At 40.8% G+C, this 21,197-nt stretch overlaps 1 protein-coding gene across 1 annotated transcript in view; it reads left to right on the top strand.

Moving 5' to 3' along the window:
- The window catches only part of COL4A6 (collagen type IV alpha 6 chain), a 128,345-nt gene that overhangs the window by 71,469 nt on the left and 35,679 nt on the right, over nt 1-21,197 (top strand). Inside the window, exons 4-12 of the mRNA XM_065643001.1 lie at nt 8,367-8,501; nt 9,579-9,623; nt 15,284-15,400; nt 16,826-16,894; nt 17,912-17,947; nt 18,357-18,419; nt 19,072-19,107; nt 19,235-19,276; nt 20,134-20,226. Of these exons, the coding sequence (XP_065499073.1) occupies nt 8,367-8,501; nt 9,579-9,623; nt 15,284-15,400; nt 16,826-16,894; nt 17,912-17,947; nt 18,357-18,419; nt 19,072-19,107; nt 19,235-19,276; nt 20,134-20,226 (636 nt within the window). The remainder of the gene's footprint in view (nt 1-8,366; nt 8,502-9,578; nt 9,624-15,283; nt 15,401-16,825; nt 16,895-17,911; nt 17,948-18,356; nt 18,420-19,071; nt 19,108-19,234; nt 19,277-20,133; nt 20,227-21,197) is intronic.

The following is a 21,197-nucleotide window of genomic DNA, read 5'->3' as shown; positions in this document are numbered from 1 at the left end:
TAGAAACTATGAGCTAGTGGAGAGGTATTTTTGACCTTTTTATTACCGGTTCCCCATTTCCTTCCTTCTTGCCTCAGTCTTCAGTTTTCAAAACCCCTCAGCTCTTGGTAGGTGCTGTAGAGGCTGACGGACAGAGCATTCTGGGTGTGAAAGAGCGACTTGTTGACTCAGATGTTCAGTTTCTCCCCCTCATTTCCTTCTCGGAGAGCTGAACTGCAGCTTTCTCCATGCACAGCCTGGGCTCTTGCAGCCAGTGCCTGTGTGGGACGCATGGAAGTCAGCGGCTGTGCCCCTCAGTGCGACAGGGACAGACAAACCCCCCAGTCTGCTGCGGAATGGTTGTACTGGGAGAACGCTGGTTTGGGCAGTCTATTCCTGCTGGATCAGCTCCTTGCGCACAGCCCCGCTCTGCCTCTGAGGAAACGCTGACTTTTCACAGCCTCTGCTTGCAAGGGGAATTAGAAATTTTAAAATTGGGTTTGTCGTAAAAGAAAGAACTGGAGAGGAGCCCGAAGCAAATTAACAGATCTGGGCACAGCAGCGCCTGGGGAGGTTTGGAGTCTGTCCGGCTGCAGCATGTGGTTGAACCCTCCCTGCCTTCCTACATACAATGTCCCTTTAATAGTCTTAGCAGGCCTGACACTGGCAAGATTTCACTTGTTCAGCACACTACTTAATACAGCTAATTTTCTACTGACAACATTTTTTTACAACAATGAATCTTCTGTCACTTGAGTCCATGAAGAAGGCAGTTTGGAAATGCCAGCCAGAGGGGGAGGTAGCAAAAAGTTCATCGTGGCTGTTCACTTACACAGTTCTTCAGAAAGACATCAGGCTTTTTGGGTTGTTCTGTAGGGCGATAGGGATAAGTGGAAGGGAAAATAACACAGCGCTGCGTGTTGTTCTTTCCTCATGAGCCCGGAGCAGATCCCTGAAAAAGCTGTGTGTTGTAGGCTGTCTAATATCTATAATTAGTGTGGTAACTTCCTCGGCAATGAGTTAGGTAAAAACCCTTTAAATGGTTCGTGAAAAATAGTATGCTTGATCTTGGCAAATTTGTTGGAGAGCCAATATATATACACGTATTTTGCATATACGTGTATATATACACGTAGTACATACTGCAAGGCCTGTTTTGGGGACTGACTGCTGAGGAGCTCCCATTTGGTCATTTTCTATTGCCATGTTCTCACCTGAAATGATTTAGTGCATTCTGGGGGAAAAAAAAATGCTTTGCATATGCTACCTTGTCTACTTTCCTGTACTGCATCAGGAAAATAGAAGGAAGTCCTAGGGAAACCCTGTGTTTTCTTCTGAAATAACTAACTCTTTTGTATTAAAATTCAGCTCAGGGCTTGTGCTGCTGTCAAGAGATGTACACAATATTCAGAAGGGCCCTTCCTTCAGTTAAGGACAGGAAAATGTTATGACAGCTGCTGTCCTATGTGAACAGGTCAGGGAACTGTAAAGCCTTTCTTAAAACATTTTTTAGAGATTAGGCACCAAAGGCTTGGGAGAGAGAAGATGAACTGAGGTTGCAAAAGACCATAAAATCTCATAAACCATTCAAACCTTTGGCTGTACTATGCTCTTTTGTTAAATATATTTTAAAAAATATTAGTTCATAAGCAGATTGAAGTCAGTTAGACCTCACTTGCTGCAACATTTTTGCGAAGATTTCATAATCATGTAATCCATCCTTTCAACATAAGGCCCATTTTTTGGCATGTTGATGAGTGTAATGTAAGGCCAGAGCTCCAGGAGGTGTGGGAGTGGTTCCTGCCCACTGGTACCTCCTCCGTGCCTCTAAGTCAGGCTTAAACACGTGTGTGATCGCAGAGGAGTCCTGCCAGCTGTCAGTCCTGTATGCCGGCTACGTGAATTGCTCTCTGTTTATGTATGAACCTAGTATTGCCCTTCCAGTTTAAAAAACCAAAAAGGCCCTAAAGGTATCAGTCGAGCTAGCAAAAAAATCTTTTGCCGTGGCAAGTCGTGTAAAGTTAATCTCAGATGATTCTGTATTACCTGAGCCTCATAGCCAATTAGCTTAAACAAACAGTGGGTAAGTTGGGGATTGCGGGGTGATCACCTGTGCTGCGGTGCCACTCTGGGATACAGTTCGTCAGTACCTGGTCTCTGCAAACCACGACAGCTGTTTTGTGCAGTTTCTGCTGAAATAGGCGTAATTCTGAGTGATGATCATGAAAAGGGCCAGTAAATGTCATTCAAATGTATAGCGTATCTCCTTAAAAATAAGCTTAAACTAATAATTTTCATACAACTGTTATTCATTTAGTTGACATACAACGTAAGTCACCACCATCCTTTGTAAATCCTGCTGCTTGTTCTTTATTTTAAAAAATCCCCATGAATAATATCTTTATATTTCTGTAGTGCATGTCATTCTGTCTGACGCTCGGGGTGATGCACGGATCCCCTTCTCTCTGGCGTGCAGCGCTGTCACCTCGCCGGCACATCTCACATGGGTGTCACAGCCCACAAGTGGCTTTCACTGACTGTCACGTTATCTGTGTTCTCTGTGGCCCGGAGCCTTTCCACAGGCTCTTGCTGTCTTATCTAAATTGGATGTTCCAGTACATCAAAGCAAAAAAGCAACCTGAGTTCAAGTCATCCTTTTTGACTCTCTTACCTTTTTTTTTTTTTTTTTTTAAGTAGTTTCTTTAAAGGTTATGAGGTATAAAATGGAATAATTACTTAGAGTTAACACTGAGTCACTCCCAACATTGTCCCTGGTGTGGAAAAGATGACAGTATGTGGTCTCTTTGAGTACTATGAATAGAAATAGCAATATGTGGAATTGATTGGATCAGAATGTTCCATGAAAGTTGTTAACTGGAAATTAAGCATTCTGAAGAACAAAGCTTTCAGATATTTAAATATCCAATTTAAAAATAAATATTTGTTGTTGTTGTTCTTTAATGTGCAGGTTTTATATGCAGTTCTATGTTTATAATGTGGTAAACCTTCCGTTGCAACTTTATTTATGTGGCTGAAGTACAGGATTCAAGAAGCAAATGGTTTATGGAATCAAATTTCATTATTTTTTTAAGCAGTTTAAAAATAGGGTGTAAAACAATACGTGTATATATATATACACGCACACATTTTTTTATCACCTAGATTTTCTACTTGTGATCATGTCTAGTCAGACTTAGTGGAAATAACAAAAGTATTTTTTGAAAATAGAGTTTATCACATGAGCTAAAATTGGAAATTATTATGAGAACCAGCCTGCAGTTGCTCATTACTACATTCAGAGGTTGCTCCTGAGATGCCCAGAGCAGCCCTGGCAGGCACAGTGTGAGCCTGCCGAGCTCTGCTTTGCCTAAACGCAGAGATTCTAAAAGGAATTATGATATTAAAGAATTTCACATGGTACAGGAATAATTTGTCTCTTCTCTTAAAAAAATAAATTTAAAAAAAATATATATTTCCCCGATATCCTTCCTTAAAAAGCAGAGACCAAGAAAGAAGAAAAACTATGAGATTTTTCGGAAGGTGCTGAATGAAGCAGCATTGTTGCACAGGATGTTTTTTCTGGTCTGTTACTGCTGCATTTATGTACAGTTTTGTGTATTCATCTCAGGCTGCGCGGGTAAAAAGCCACGTAGGGGAACAGTAAATTATATGACAGAAATAAAGAAGCCGTTTTGAACAAGAATTTCGCTGAGTTTTTAGAAGAAAAATTGAAGAATACTTTTCTTGAAAAAGTACAAAGCATTTTTCAGTAGGGAAAATAATTACTTACTCTGGAATGTGAGCAAGGCGCTGGATACCTGACCTGTAATTTAGGAAAACAGTGAAGGGGTTTTTATCAGTAATTATTATTATTACAGTAGAACTGTGGGGCCCCAGCTGAGAGCAGGACTCTGGTGCTAGAGATAACCCTGCCACAGGAATCCTGCTGAGCAAGAGGAGAGGGGAGGACACAGGGGCAGAGAGGAGAAGCATTTGGCCCGAGGTCACGCTGGTCGCTAATGGACATGCGGTGGCCTTGCACCCGTGAGTCACCTATGGACACTTCATCCGAGTTCCATGTGAATCGTGTGTTGCCTTTTGTAGCGTGTCACCCCAATCAGAGAGAATGGCCGTGATTGAAGCGGGTAATGCCATTTGTCTGCGCGAAAGAGCATCTCAAAGGGTCGGTCCCTTGTACAGGTTATCCTGGGCAACACGGGAACCAGGTACATAGATCGTCCTTGGAAATTCCAAGCTGGATTCTGCTTGGTGTATGCAGTATATGAGAACATGCATTTTTAGGGCCGTAATGATTTAATGGTTGGCTCTTTGGTTTGCCTTGATGGGATCAGCTGAGTGTAAGGTGCTTCAGACTACAAAGCATTTGCTCGTGAAGTAAATCCTTACCGCTAGCAATTTTTTGTGTTGATAAAACTTTGTTTATGGGGGGAAATATTGGATGAAGAAATAGAGAGCGTGAACAAGACCCTTTTTTAAAGTGTGGTCACTGAATTCTCATAGAGAAGGAACTATATGTTAGTTTGAGAAAACCTGAACATCTTTAAATTCAGATTCTGTTTTCGTACACTGGATCTTAATTTTGCTTAGAAAAAAAGTAATAATGCTTTGCTTCTTAAAATTTGGTAGTCTACAAATTTACTAACTGAAATAGGGATCAGTTCTGCCCTACCTGATCAGTGGTGTCCTGCTAAACTTCGTGAGTTCCAGTGTCCTTTTTGGTGATGAAACACTGAGATAGTATTTGATAATGAGTGAGACTTGTAGAACTGTCCCCCAAGTAAGTAGGCGTTTGTATTATTATATTTTTTTGTCCCTGAAATAAGGGGCATGTCCACTGGTTCTATATCACTGTCACATGTTCCTTTGCACAGCGACAAATCAAATGGATTTACACTTTATTTCCCAAGCTCACAGAGGCAATGGGGGGGGGGGGGGCGGGGAAAGAATGTTTGGAATTTGCAATGCTATGTATAGCAGCTCTGCTTCAGTGGCCGAAATTTTATGTGGGGTATTAGAGTTGGCAAAAGGGGTAGGGACAATAGAGAAACGGTGATGTATTTGATTGTGTAGCAGTGAATTCCTTAGAGGCCCCATCATTACCCACCATACCCGCCTTTCCCCACGACACCCTGGGATGCAGATGAATTTAAAAGGTGAGGGGAAGAAGGCACATGTTGCAGAACATTTTCCATCTTGAAAGACACTGCCATCAAAGTAGATTTTCAGGCCATTTTGTTTTACTGCTTTCTGCAGTGTGGTGATTCAGAAGCAATGGGAGGTTCCTACCCCAGCCATTTTTTCCTCTTGGTTACCCCACACTGGGAATTGAAACCTGGGTGTCTGAGACATCTCTGTATTTCTAATGGTTTGCAATGGCTAAGTGCATAACAGAGATGCATATAACTCATATTGAACTTGTGGCACAAACTGGTCAAAATCCTGTAATTATCTATGGAAGTGCCATGGTATACCAAGAAATAATGCTATTTCTTACCGGCATCATATTCATTCCAGAGAGACGGGCATCTCATTTAGTGCTGCTTGTGTAATAAAAGCCTGGTGCACAAATGTGTTTGAGAATGCAGGTCATGGTTTTCAAATATATGAAATTCTAATGGGCATTTGAGAAAACATTCAGAAGTCACAGTAAGCTCATAGGCTTTGTCCTTGCTTGGCATTAATATAATTTTATAATTTTCATCATTTTAAAAAAGGTTGTCATGCAGCCAGGAAACCAAAATGATGCCATTTGATTTAATTACTAATGGCTTTTCTACAGGCTACTGGACTACATATTTTGAACAAAAAAAGTTTTAAAATAGGCAGTTCTGTTGATTCACTGTAGTTTCTGTTTTATGTAATCCACATTTTATGTTTAAGTTTGTCCTCACTGCTAAAAGATGTTTTATTCCTTTTATCCTTTGGATAAGTAAGAGCAATCCTGATGCCAAAGCACTGCAAAGACTGGGCACTTAACTTTTTACCACAAGATAAACTTACTGAGGTCAAACAGTAGTTCCACCTGGGGCTGAACCCTGTAAGTTTACCTTGTGGTAAAACCTGAGTCCTCATTGTGCTTTTATCCTGGAGTTGCTCCTGCACACCATGGTGCCTGCTCTTCATAATGCTTTTATCTTGGGACAGTTCTCGGCAGTGCTAGAGGGACGAAAACCGCTACTTTTTTAGCAGTGGAGGCAAGTCCTTTGTTTCAGCATAGAAAACGTGATTTCCATCCACATAGACTTCAAAAGAAACAGTAGGAATTCTTGAGAGCCTGATTATCATGGCATAATCACATTATCAGAGAGATTAGAAGCACTTTACTGTGTCTTTATGGTTTAGTGACACTCTAAGGCACTGGATGAAATCTTCAAGTGCTGTTAAAATCTTTCTCGTAGGGCACTAAGGCAAAAGAGAGCGCTTTACCAATGAAATCCCAGAGAACGTGTTTAGTTCTCCTGTCAGAGAGCTGCAGAACGTGCAGTTACTGCTCTTGACCGTCTCATCTAGATGCGTTTCTCACAGTGACCTGCCGCAGAGCAAGACAAAAGCCTCTTGAAATTTTAATTCCTATCAGTCCCGGTCATTGTGAAGCACTGTCATTAACCAGGCGATCAAACTAATTGCATACGGAAGTGTTAGCAGTTCAAACAAGTGAGGAATTCACAGCGTGTTTTCTCCAGAAGCCTTGGTGGACTCCTGGGTGCTGTTGCTATGGTGGGTGGCTGGTCAGGTGTTGCCTGAAAGACTCTGAACAGCTTGTGACCATGGGACATTAAAAAGTTAAAGCTGAGACTGAAAGTGAGAGCAAAGCCTGCGATTTCCATAACATGTTCCTTGTTGCGTACGGTTGCCAAGGACCACTGAAGATTTGGGGATTAATGTTATGATCGTATGGTTCCCAATATAAAGGATTCCATTGATAATTAGCCCAGAGTGAAAAAAGCTAAAAATGATCAATAGAAAAGCCTTTTTGGATGTGAGCATATGCCTCTGGAAGTGCACGCTATGGATAGTGTCTAGACAGAAAAGGTATGAAATACAAAACATGCACTTGACCTCAGTTAAAAGGCCAGGATGGAACAATCACAGCAGAAAAAGTGACACGGGGAAATCACTGCACTTTGAAAGAAAACTGCTCCAGTAGTGAAAAAACATGGAATAGGGGCTGAAGTGTTTTAGCCCAAACAGGTACTAAAAATGATCCCAGAAGAAGAATTTTTAAAATCGGTTACATTTTGTTTCACTTTGCTTGATTATTAACATGTAAAAATGCATTTTTTAATTAACTGTAAAGTCGTTTACCTGCCAAGGCATGGAGTCAGGACTTCGTGTCTCCAGCTGAGATGACTAAAACACTTGCAGCAGGGAGCTGCATTCCTTCTGCTGTTTTAAGGAGCTAGGGAAATAGAAGGCAAACACACTACCATGGACATGAGCCTAGAGGAGAACTGAAAGGAAGAGGGGTTTTATGTTAACTTCTTCCTCTGATCTGTATCTTTTAATGTAAGGCCTGATTCTTTGCATGGATAACTTCATGTAATCCGCTCACTGTCTTGCCAGTAGAAAGCATAGCCCTAAACTGCCATTTTCTACTGATGCTTTGGGACCTTAGACTCTCTTGATCTCTCAAAATGAACCAAATAGAAAGTACAAAAATGTTAACACAGAACTCCGTGTTAAGGGTTCACCTGCCAAGAGGCAGCTTCTGAAGCTTATCAAAAATCACAGCACCTACAGCAAAATTTTTTCAACATTGGCTTGTTTCAGAAACAAGTAGAACAATGAGTTGTAGAAAAGGCTGCCATCTTCGGGCAGTGCTCAGTCATCGCACCCTCCTTTTTGTGCTTGAGAAGTCAAAATCCACACCCTGACTATAGGGTAATGAACGGGGAGAGCACAGTGGGATCAATGCCAGTCTTGAGCCAACCATTGTACTAGTTCTAACGTGTGCTTTCTCACTGCATGTGACCCATGGACTTCTTGCATCTTGTGTTATCTTTTTGTTGTGCTTGATCTAAAGCATAAGCCAGATGTTTTTGCACTTTGCAGTTTGGAAATAGAGCTGCAAACTCAAGAAGCAGCAGCCCGTTTGATCTCAAAACACTGTTGTCTTCCCCTGTTCCTTCCTACAGCAATATGGGTAGTAATAAATCTTCCAGGAAAAGGGAGATTTCTTACTATTACTCATGACTTATCCAAAACAACCTCTAAACACTCTTTATCTGAGAATGTACAGAGAAAACTTTAGGATGTACTGACTACCCTGAGAGGTATCAAATTGCATTAAACATTGAGTTGGATAGAATAATTGCAAAGAAGTTTGTGAACATGGTGCATTGACTTATTTTTTTGTTGTATATTAGGGTCGACCAGGACCAATTGGGCTTCAAGGACCAATAGGTGCACCTGGACTTACTGGCCCAGAAGGTTTGCCAGGAGCAAAAGGTGAGAGAGGAGCAGTGGGCCCCCCTGGACCAGCTGGACAGAAAGGAGACAAGGTAGGCTCAACAGTGACTTGTCCTTTTTTTTTTTTTTCCCCTCCCTGCAATAGATCTGTGGCCTTGTATATATTTTTGAACGAATAAAGATAATCTTGGTCTATCTGCCCAGGGGTAAGGACACAACAGCATTTCATTAGTAGCTTCAGAGAATCCTCTTCTTTTATTTTGGAATGAAAAAACAGTTCTTAAAGTTGCTGAGCATTGTAGCCATCCTGGTAGATGGATCATAACCAAATGGGTATCGTCATTGCAAACAACCTTTCACTTCACATGCCCAGGGAGAATGGGTGTTCAGAGAGATCTGGAACTGGTTCCTGTGTAGAAGATCCTGAGTTGGTGTCTAGAAAAGCAAAAAGAATGGGTACTAAATGAAACCTGCAATTCAGTTTTGCAGGTGCAGTTATTTTTAACAGGAATGATGTTATAAACTAGGTCATATCAAATGGAATAACCCATAAAGTGTGGGTGTCAGTGAATGCAGTGTGCAAGAGTAGGCAGAAGCAATATACTTTACTTCTCCAAAGCAAGAGCAGTTTAGGCTGAGTGATCTGCTTACACAGTCTGTTTTGCTACTATCCAGAGCAGAGCAGTAAAACCAACAAACTGGTAATTACTTGCAACTCAGACAAGAGTAGTCTGAAGTTAATTCAGTGGTCTGCATATCTCTGGGTGGTGCTATCCAAGTATAGACAGAAAACCCCATAAATTCTGTTGAAACTCTTGGAAGGTGAAGTTTAACACTGAGAATTAAGTTTATTCTGGATTGTTTATTTTCCTGGCATCTTGTTTTCCCCAGATGTGCAGTAGGAGATTGTATTTTTACTTTAAATTGCCTGATTAAAACATTCCTGCAACACTCATTTGGCACCCAGTCAAGCTCAGATGCTCAGTTCCTATCTTCACTGACCCCTGCGGTCAGAGAGAATCTGCATGAGATAATTTCCTCCTTTTGGTTTTAAAAGCTAAAGTCCAAGACGGAAAATGCTGGAGTGAAAAGTACACTTTTCACTCTCACAGGTAACTGAAATATACAGATTGATGAATTGAAATATAATGTGTACTCTTTTTCTTCAGGGCCCAATGGGAGTTCCAGGATTTCAAGGCATCAACGGGATCCCAGTAAGTTTGCATCTGTACAAATAAATCACCAGAATGTTACAACCAAAAGCACATAAGCACAACGAGACTGTCCTAGCACATGCATTGTGTACCTTGCAAGTGCTCGCTGCTCTCTGGAGGGAAATGGCAGTGTTTGCTAGTCTACCTGATGGTCTTGCACTGTGTTGTAAGAGGTTTGGATCCTATTATGGGACAACAGGAAGTTGATATGTATCAGGAAGTGAGCCTGAGCTATGTGGGGATCCACTGCATCATTGATAAGCTTTTCTTTCAGCACTGTGTCTAGAAAATACCATATCATAAAATCATAGACTTATGGAATTGAAAGGAACCTCAGCCTAACAGGCATGATCAGCTGTGCTTCAGGCCCTTTTTAGTATGTGTTTCCTAACCAGTTCTTAAAACCTTGTAATGATGGGGACTCTAACTTCTTTGCTAATGCCTAATTTCAGTCTTTCTTTCTGCAGTTTAAACCTCTTAGTTCTCATCTTACTCATCATGGACACAGAGAGCAGATTGTACCCATTTACTTTGTAGTAACCTTCTTGTATGTGATAACTGTTATCAGGTCACCCTCAGTCGTCTTTTTCTGTGATGTGAATGAAAACAGTGATTAGAGCCGAGGCCCTCCAGAGAATCATTCCTTCTTCACTGACTGCTAGTTCTGGTTTAGATCTGAGCCTTGCAGAAACCTAAGACAGGAAAGATATAATTGCTGCATTTTCCAGATGACAGAGGATGGTAACCACTTTCTCTAACCATCAGGATTTTTTGTTTGTTTGTTTCTTTCATTCTTTAGAGCTTTAACATTCTAGCAATGGTTATTTCCTTTACCATACAAAAGTTATGTGCCTAGAGTGTTTTGACCAGCTTTCTTTTGCTTTGGTTTTCTCCAGTGTTTTTTGCAAAGATGTCTTACAGACACTTTACCTCAGGGGAGTTTTAGCTGGACCAGCTTTAGAAATTGCCCCAAACTTCCTTCCTCTCTCTATTTAGCTCATCCTGCTTTTTCCTTCTGGTATTAGAATTCTCTTTCTTTTCTTGGTGCTATTTTCCATCTTTTGTATCCTCGTGCCTTCAGACTATACTCATGCTCTTTCTCATCTTCTCTACTTCCTCAGTTCACTAAGAGCTCCAGCAGTTGAGCTCTGTTTTCTTACTTCCTATCAAAAACTGAATTGTTTTGGTAGATTGGCTGGAAATGCACAGTTGGCCCTGTAAATGAGCTTGCTTGATTCCCGTTCCTTCCTGGCCCTTGTCCTTCTCTCCCCCTCCACTCATCCTTGCCTATTTTCTCTCCTGCTCTACTCCCTTGCTGCTATTTTTTTTTCTTTTCCCACCAGCCAAATCTCTAGCTCTGAAGAGAACAAGCTGTTCCCATAATACTTAACTTAATTGAACACACTGTGGGAACGTGCTGTTCTCAGGGTATTTTTTCAGATGAGGCTTTAGAGAAAGGGGATTCCCAACAATGAGTGAAGGCAGAGATAGAGCAGGAGCCATTGCCAGGTAGTTGGCAGCAACAGGCATTCCAAGGAGAGAGTAGGGGAGGCAGATGAGAGGATTCAGAGCCTCCAAGATATGCAGATGTACTTTGTCTGCTTTACACTATTCTGCAGGTGGGCGAATGGGAAAGAGGCAGATTTTACTGCTCATGAGCAGCAAAGTGCTCACGACTGCGGCTCCTCTGTGTGTCAACTGCAGGACAGGAAAATGGGAAGGGAAACTAATTCATGTTGTTTACATTGAGATAAATACTTCCAAAAATATTTATGCTTTTGCCAGCTGCATTTCAGGGTAGGGAGTAGCTGGGTTTGTTGTGAAATGTATGTGAACATACACATATTATATGGGCGTGTGAAATGTATATGAACATACACACATTATATGGGTGTGTGAAATGCAGAGCAAAGGAGAGAGAGCGTGTGTGTGCTGATACATGTAAGAGAGAAGTACAAATATATTGCTATCTCTGCACAAGAGTTAACATCAAAATATAAAGAGAGATTCTTTATAGTATGCAGTTATGTTAGCGAGGGCAGGTATATTTTAGTTATGGCCAAAGGACTGCAAGGCTGTGGTTCAGAGGGGAATCCCACTATTGACCTTAAGGGCAGTGGTGTTCCACAGAGTTCCCTTGGGGAACGCTGGTGGCAAGTAGATCATGTTGTTGCAGCTGGCCTGACTAATCCCTTTAATTTAGTAAATACAGCAGCTACATGTGTTTATTACTAGTCTTTCTGTGTCACACTGTAGAAGAAACCCTCAACTCCTTAGCCCTACTCAAGTTTATTTTTTCCCATAGGGCCAGGTTCAGGGACACCTCTGGCAAAGGCTGGAACTGGAGCCAGGAGCTGCATATAGCTTTTCATTAACTGTCCAAGGAGTTTTAGAAGAAAATATTTCTATGAGAAGTACCACGATAGCTACATGGAGAGGCAAAGTTCTGATTGTGACCCTCCTAGAGGAAATACAAGCACTTGGTGACAGCTGTAAAAAGGCCACTTTGCCGTAGCAATCCATGAAAGTGCTTATTCAATTTGTTTTGTGTTCAGCCTTAATTGTATTTGTTTCCTTGTTTTTAAATATTTGTTGAGCTCTCCTGTTGGGATCACCTTTGTGCTGCTTGATTTAGAAAGGAGGCCCCTTGGGATCACGGTGTTAGTGTATGAGCAAGAGTCAGATAAAGCAAGGGCCTAGATGAACAGTTCAAGTTTCCTTATCTGTCTCACAGGGAATGTCTCCTTTTGTGAGAACAGAGAGCACAAGTGATCTCTCCAGCCTCTGTTTTAGCTCAGGTCTGTGAACTAGTCACCCTGCCATGTATAAGTAAAGCCTGTAAAAGTTTTTCCACCTTAGTCAATTGACGCGCCTGTGGTGAATGTGAATGCGCCTGTTTTTCAGGTCAAACCAGGTCTTTAAATCAATATTTTAAAGAAACGGCTCATTTAAGCCAGAACTTTACAACTCTCAAGGAAGTCAGTTGTGGGTGTTGAATATCTCCTCAGGTAAGGTTCTTAAAACATTGTGAACTCTGATAGCAGATTAGCTCGAAAGTAGGAAATGCTGTGGATTTTTTTCCTAAAGCAAAAGAGATGGCATGTGCACGTGTGTCAGTCTGTGTTGTGCTTTGGCTGAGAACCACAGACATGGATGCCATGGGATTAAGTAACAGGGCCACAGATTTATTGAATACGCATAAGCAATCACTGTGGACAGCACACTTTATATCCTCTCTTTGTGAGCCCTCCTCATACATTGAGAGGATACCAAAATCGTTTTGGGCCACTTACAGACTGTGTTGGGCCAAGAGTTGGGAGGTCTCGCCCAAAGTGTTTCCCAAGATATGAGGCCACCAGTCAGCTGCCTGCCCTGGGCTGGCTCTTGGCCAGCACTGAGGGCTCAGCAGCTTGGCTCCCCTTGTCTGGCTCTGAGGGGCAGATGTTGGCTGTTCAGCTTCACTAAACCCTGCAGCTGGTCACCTTATGCTGTAACCAGATACATGTGCACTTGTCCCACACAGCTTCTGGTTTTGTTGATGCTGTAAACAAGGTGAAAGACGTAATAGACATTGCCCACTCTGGCGTCCCCCTGCAGTCACAGCCTGTCCCCTCAGAGACTCGCTGCTCTTGGCTGTGACATCCCACATGGATGGAGGAAGTTGGGTTGCCACTGGTTTGTTCCAGCTTTGGGAACCAAATGAAATAATTTCTAAGAGACAAGCACAAGTGGCAATAAATTGGTGCTTCAGCCTTCTCCAGTTGCCTGGCAAGTCCCTGCTTGCACACCACGTGTGGGTGTTTTCACAAACAGACTTTAGTCATCAGGGCAACTGGTACACAGTACGCAGTGGTGCCTGATGCTAATGCTTTGGGATGACTTCATTCCATGTCCTGAGGCCTTGTTTAATCTCAAATTTTTACTTGTCTGGGTGAGCTGCCTTGATCCTGTAGTGGAGACGCACTTGACGTTCATTTAGTTTGCACCTTATTGACTGACAGAGAGCAGATCTGGGCTCTCTCCACTCCTCTCCATTTTGTTGGCACGAATCACAAAATGCCAAATGAGCTGGACCAAGGAACTCATGTGGTTGAAAATTAACCCCGCTAAGAAACAGAACAGTTATTTCTCTGCTGTGTTGGTTTCCTGCTCCAACTCACCCATTCTGCCTGAGCTTATGCCTGCACAGGGAAGAGGTAGGTGTGAGTAAGCAGGAGTGTGTGATGGCCCTCGCAACAGCAGCTGAGCCCAGTGATCAGCTCAGGCATTCCTGTAATTATGGCCTAAGTTGTTCTGCATCCTTGGGAAAGTCACTCTGCTACTGTGTGCCCCCAGCTCCTGATCCGTAAAATGAAGATTACAGCATTCCCGCATTTTTGCAAGGCATTTTAAGATCCATAGATAAAAGGCTTTACATTACTGCAAAGTTCTCATTGAGTGTGGTCAGAGCATATGCTATTGGCTTGGACTGGGAAGGCCTTTAGCTACACAAATGTGTTTTGTTTTAAGTGTCAGGCATGAAGGATTATTAATGTTCTGCTTTATCTCCACTTTATCCCTGTTTACTTTTACTTTCCTAGTGTGAGTCATAACATGTTTAATGCCATATCTTAAGGATGAATCTTTGGGGTCAAACAAAAGTACTTTTGGGATGAGTCAAGATCAGGGTGTACGGGGAGGGGAGAGAACTGTCAGTTACTACCTCCATAAGTTTCATTTTTCTTCCTGCCACAAAACGCTGTATTTGAGAACCACAGAACTGATTTCTGTGAAAAGGAGGATAGAAGGAGCTGCTTCATACCTGGGTAGTGTGACTGACAGTTCTGCCTTTCTGTGTTTTGCCTACCTGTACCCCATGACACTGAAGCAAAAGTAACTGAAGTCTCAAACTTTGATCTCCTTTATACCAGTACCATGCTGAGTAAACTCTAGTCAGTTTAACAGAGCTATATCAGGGCAAAAGAGGTGTGAAATCAGCATTAGGTACAATTGTATTCTATTCTGCTTGATTAATAATTGACCATTACAAATACTTTCTTTTAAATGCTGTTAGTTTAATTAGGTCTTTCTGCCAGTTGCGTTGCCTAATGTTTTAAGTTTAATATAAAAAGAAAAGTGGTTTTGCTTCAGTGGCCTGATGCTGGAGCTGTAACATCTGTTGAAGTAGGAAAGGGAAGAATCCACAATGGAGAGGAAGAGAAGTCACTGAAACTTTATGCAGATTGGAATTATAAATGCTCAGTATTGTTGAGTCTGCCCTTGTTTTTACATGAGTAACTTCCATTCCCAGTGTCAGGTGCACCCTTAGTCCTGTTCTACACTGTGTTGTATGCCGTATATTTCAGACTGCTGTGGGATGAGTATTGCCTTTTTGGGACCTAGTCATGCACGAGTTATGTACTTCAGAAAATTATCCCTTAGAGAAAATGATGATTAAATGAATGCAGCCAGTGTTCTAGAGTTTAAGCTTTGGCGAGGATAAACAACACTGGCCAAAGCAGCTCATCCTGTTGCAGTCTGCCATACACCGAACTTGAGTGGGAGTTGTGTGTTTCTTTTGTTTTGTGCTGCCATTTGGAAGATATCACTTTTCTGGGGACAGTATTACAAATACAATAATTCATCCTGTCAGCCATTCTCTCTTTTTCCCCTTTACACAGGGTCACCCTGGACAATCTGGACCTAGAGGTCGGCCTGGCCTCGATGGCTGCAATGGTACCACTGGGAGTCCTGGCGTTTCTGGATCAGATGGGTTTCCTGGCCTGCCTGGGCTGCCTGTATGTCCCAACTCAAATATGGTCTTTTGTAGTCACTAAACCAGGATTTGTTTTTCATGCCATTGTCGGAAAAGTAACTCCCAAGTACTTTGGAAGAACCCTAATAACCCTAAATTTATTAGCATTGTTAGAGCTCAGTATAATTTTCATACTGAAATTACACTCTGATGATAAAATGAAGATCTCATTAATTCATTATGCTCTCACACCAAGTTATATACCATTGTCACTGGCAGTATTCAAGCTAACTCAGAAGAAACCGTGATAAAGTTTTTAAGAACCATGAAGTGCCATACATCTTCCACCTGGCACGTTTCAAGTTAGTGGATGCCGATTCAGGAAAGGATGTTATCATGTATTCAAGTCTATGCATCAAATATTGGATGCCTTCCTTCATGTCTTAAGATAGCCAAAAGCTTCAAACTCAGACTGTCAACAGGATTTACTTTCCAGGGTATGTGTTTTACTTTTGAAAACACTTTTCTACCAGGTTGGAGTTCTGTCTAGTCTGCACTGGACACCTGAAGTGAGATGTCTAATCTGTTCGCCTGGACTTCCCTCTCACAGAGACTGATACCTGAGAGAGCACTTCTCCCCTCTGCCTTTCAGGATGAATTGTCTTTGGAGATACACGTTTATCTGCATTGACTGTAGAGAAAGAGAAAGTAGCTAGGCCATGCTATACTCTCTGTTTTAAGTGGGTAGGATTAGTTATAAGAGCTCCACTCTTAGATCCTTTTGGGAACTGTAATCCTTTATAAAACTCCATTGTTATTTTTGAAGTGTAAGCAAAAAAATATTTGACTTGATATTAAAATATTTGACAAATATTTGAGTATTTGTTCACATTCAAAGTCTGATCTTACAAACACAGGTCATGTGACTAACTATACATGTAGTGGAACTGCTTTGCACATATGTGTGAAGGAAAGGAAGAAAATGCATCTAGGGGGTGTAAATAACGCCATTTGTTTCAGTGTTTCTAAACTGTGCTAAGATATTTTTATGTGTCCCCCAGAACAGAAGTTCATATGATGTTGAAAAATACTGAAGCAATAAGATCAAACTGAAATACTGCTTTCTAAAGTAACTGATTTACTCACACCTACTGCTCAAATTTCTATTTTATAATGCTTATATGATTGCATTTTTGGCTAAAAAAGCTGCTTGGATCAGCCAGGCCCTCTCAAATTAATTTGGCAATTAAATGAAATCACCTCTGATAAACTGGATGGGATGATCAAGATTTAAATAAATTTGGTAAATCTATCTTTTGCAGTTAACTGGAGGCAGGAGTTTTCATTGTTCATTATGGTGAATATAAATTCTTTCAACACAAAATCAGTATCTTTTCCAGAAATTTATTTTTGACCTTTTTTTTTTTTTTTTTTTTTTTTTTTTTTTTTTTTTTTTTTTTAAAATCAGGGTCGTCCTGGCCCAAAAGGCCTTAAAGGAGAACCTGTTTTTGCACAAGGCAGTCTTAAAGGAATGAAGGTAAGACTTGTCATCACATAGGAGAATATGCAGTACAAGAAACACTTTGATGTCCTATAGCTTGCAGGGCTTATGCTGCATGTTAGATTGCTTGTGATGTTAGACATGGGTATGTCCAATGCAGAGCTGTGAAAAAGGCCTCATAATAACTTAATTACTGACAACACAGAGTGCTCTCAGAACTTGGAATTGCTTGGTCTTGGCAGAGACGTTGTTCATCCCATGCTGGGATGCTGGGACATTGCTCATCCTGTTCCTGGTCAGTGGAGGTGCTGGCCCTTGGCGTGTCTCTGGAGAGCTCGCACCATTCGGTTGCGGTGTCAAACCGTGGATGTGAGGAATTTCTTGTAAGCTTATCCTGACGTATATGAGGTAGCATAAAAAAATATTTGGTTCTTTGTTGCCTTGAAACAAATACTCAACAGCTTACTGTGGTTTTGATTTTTTTTTTTTTTTTTCCCCCAGAAGTACTAGGTTTGGAATAAATCTACGAAGGATTCAATACCTCTTGTGCTTCATTAAATATTGGAAATATTAAGAAATTTATTCTGTCGCTTAAGGCCCCTTACACTAACTTCGTTGGTCCAAATTAAGAACTTTTCTAAAATTCTACCTACATTAGATACACTGATAAATTGGTAAAAGTTAAATAGATCTTTATTTATTTGCTTCAGTGTTTAAGGGAAATACAGATAATTACATATAATAATGATATGCTTTTACATATTTTGTAGTAGTTTTGTAATGAGAGTTTTTATAGTGTATTTTCCAGTGTTTTTACAATTAATACAGGGGGATTTTGCACCACTTTAGTTTCTCTAAAATGGTTGTTATTTCTTCAGAGTTTTGGAATCTCTCCATAAATATGGAAGCACAGATGTCAAAATAATTTCCCATTGACACTTGATCTAATATTAATTAACAGCAAATATTTCTGTTTTATATAAAACTTATTGTTCCCTATAGCTTGTTGCAATAACATAGTGTAATTTTTACTCATGCATTTATACTTTTTAGGGAGAAAATGGTCTTCCTGGATTGGATGGAATTTCTGTAAGTTACTTAATTTGGGGAATAATGATTTTAAAGAGTATTAAGTAGGTTCTCAAGGACACTTTTCAAATTAGCGGGCCATGTATTTACCTGTGTGATACCAGTACCATGAGCAATTCCAGATATGTAGTGGTTTGAGTGGATCCACATTATGGTAGAGGAAGTTCAATTTTTGCTATTATCTGTTCTGGTTTTCTTTTTTGAAATCAAACTTTCTTCTGTCATTGAACTCTGTAACTTTGATTTTAAAACAATTCTAATAATATGAAATGGATTGTTATAGTATTTAAATTGACATGGTTAATGAGGGGATATTATTTAATGTTTCCTGAGACTTACTTTGCCTTTGGTTGGGGTTTGATGGAGTAAGTGCTACACATTATCTATTTGTCCTATGTTGTTCTTATAGGGCCCAAAAGGTTTCCCAGGTCCCATAGGTGCTGCAGGCCCTATAGGATTACCAGGTTTGCAGGTAAGAGACCTCAGCTGTTGCACTTGTTGGTAGAACAGTTCAAAATGTTGGTGGTTTTCCTTGCTTGTCTGTATTTGTGTCGTGACAACGAGCAAAAGTGTGTGTGAATCTAGAAGGACTGAGCACAGCTGACTTCAAGCACAGAGTACTTGAACGTAGATAGTTTAATCTCCTCACAAGAGGGAAGGCTCCTCTCTGGAGTGGTGTTCAGAGCAGCAATTGTGAATAAGGGCTCCAGGAAAGCCCTGGAGTGCTGTGTACGAACACTGCGTTATACTATTCTGAGCACCTCCTCATCTCAGGGCTAGAGGAATGATGCTGACCTCTGCATGTTTGGAGCCTTTGTCGTCATGAAATATGCTAAAGAGTTCTTTTTTCAAGATGCTACCAGAGAGTTTCCATTGGGCAGAGGTAAAAATGAGCTACGTGTTTGTTGCTTTTAAACTAAAGTTTGCTGTTAGTTATCCACAGTAGCAAAGGGCCATGCTGTCTGTGATGGACGTGAAGGCGTGGACATCATGTGTATTAGTTGCTTTTGCTTTGGGAGCGAGAGATGAAAGTTCAGCTACCACTGCAGATCCCAGCGTTGTTCCAATTGTGTGCATCCTCATGTAGTCAAAAGAATTAAAATCTTGATCTTGTTCACGTTTAGGGTCCAATGGGTCCCCCTGGGCCACCAGGTCCAAAAGTAAGTACCTGCCTTTCCTGTCTTCTTTCTACACCTGTTTTTTGGCTTTTTTAACAGTGCTGTGGGTCTAGATGATAGTGATGCTGTTGTTTTATTATTCATTCATCATCATTCTCTTCTGTACTAGGGTAACATGGGATTGGGCTTTCAAGGAGAGAAAGGAGAAAAGGTGGGTGAAACTTGTTCTGTTATGGAAAGAGCATGAAATAGTACTCTAATGTTCAATCAAATCTCAATACTCTAGGAAGTGGCTAGATTCTAGTGTTTTCTTCCTTTCCTTTTAGTCTCTTGGACTGATTTGCAATCCAAATGCTAAAGAGTCTTCCTGGTTCCTTAGCTGTTGGTACCCAAAAAAGGGATAGCAGCTTTTTCTGGATGAAGAGGGGAAAGGGGAAAAAAAATCTCAGTTTGGTGCAATATTTTCATGGTTATTGAGAAGTGAGTTCCTTAGACATCTTTTGAATCTTTCTTTCAGTTTTTTTTGGACTCTGGTATTGAATTGTTCTGCTGACTTTATTCTTTGTGACTTTCATAGTATTCTTTGGGTCAACTGATGTGTCATTTGTAGTCTCACTATCCTAAATGGGTGTCCTGTAGTATGTGTGAGAATTTACACTGACATAATAGGCCTTCTCAAAGTTCTCAATTTGGGACTTGACTCTGCTGTCAAAATTGGTTCTTCTCATCATCCTACATTTCTAATTGTTTCTTGTCTTCTTTCATATATCACCCCAAAGTTTTTCTGGAATGTTTTCATGTTGATTCAAAAGCTGAGCCTTTTTTTTTTTTTTCTTGCCGTGTTTTATAGCCACAACTCTTTCTGAAACAGATTTAATGCATTTTGTTCATATTAATTTTCAGTCTGATCTTTGAGTTCCATGACCAAACTCCAGTGCCAGCATTCAGGCACACAGATATTGTGTATGTGGGATATAATTAGAGAGGCTTTTTTCTGATCCACAAGCCACTTTCATGTGAAATCAAACACATTCTGCCTATGTTAGTAGCTTTCTCTTTTGCCAACAGGGCGATGTGGGGCTGCCTGGCCCTCCAGGTCCCCCACCATCCACTGGAATACTGGAATTCATGGGATTTCCAAAAGGCAAGCAAGGAGAAAAGGTCTGTAAATTCACTTTACAAACCCTCCCCCTTCCAATGCTCCTTCATTCAAGGCTGAATGAAATTACTGGACAGAGAGGGCTCTTATATTTCCAAATCAAAATCTTTTTCTGTACTGCTTTAATCTGCCAGATGGCTATTGAATAAATATATTCTTAGCTGAGAGCATTGTGGACCACTGGAGGATGCACACCTCTCAGAAGGAGAAATCTGAAAGCTATTTAAAGATTTTCATCATTAATCCTAAAAATATATGAACTGTAGTTTGTTTCTGTTGGACCTGTGAAATCGTGTAAAGGGAAGCAAAAAAACCCAAATCCATTTAGAAAAATAAATAAAAGCTCCATCATTTTTGCTTTGGCTATGATGCACACTGCTCTGAAATAAGGAGAGAAATCTGATTTACTTTGTTATCCTGGCATTTACTGAGATACATATTTAGCTAATCAGTGTTTTTATAAAAGCTGTATGGATCTCGAGTTAAAGATTCTCTATATGCATGAAATTCAGGCATACTGAATTAACTTGGGACCTATACAGACTGGTTTGGGAGCCCAGTCTGAGCTTGCCTAAGCCCCTGTATAAGTCGTGAGAGAGATTATCTTACTTGGTGGAGTTACATTAGCATGAGGTGAAATTCAAACAAACGCCATTCATTTTGACTCACTCTTGAATTTGTAAGCAGGATTGTGAAGATATTATGCTATCTCATCATATATTATTTCACTGCTTTCAATGAAGGGCTGTGCATGTTTTGGCCCCAGATGACAGAAGGAAATGCTTCTGGATTTGATACCTAAAATCAGCAATTAGTGGAGGGCAGCAGAACAATAGCTCCTGAGTAGTGGCCGCTGAAGCCATAGGAAGTGATGACAGACAGTCTGTTGCATACAGCGGCATTGTGCTGAGACTACACTACGGGGTGGTTCAAAAAGATGGACCCAATTTGAAATCACTATCTCTCTGCAACC

Source organism: Caloenas nicobarica, chromosome 12, assembly GCF_036013445.1.
Source record: "Caloenas nicobarica isolate bCalNic1 chromosome 12, bCalNic1.hap1, whole genome shotgun sequence".
NCBI lineage: Eukaryota > Metazoa > Chordata > Aves > Columbiformes > Columbidae > Caloenas > Caloenas nicobarica.
Note: the sequence above shows the minus strand (reverse complement) of the source record. Positions and strands in the feature narration are given on the sequence as shown.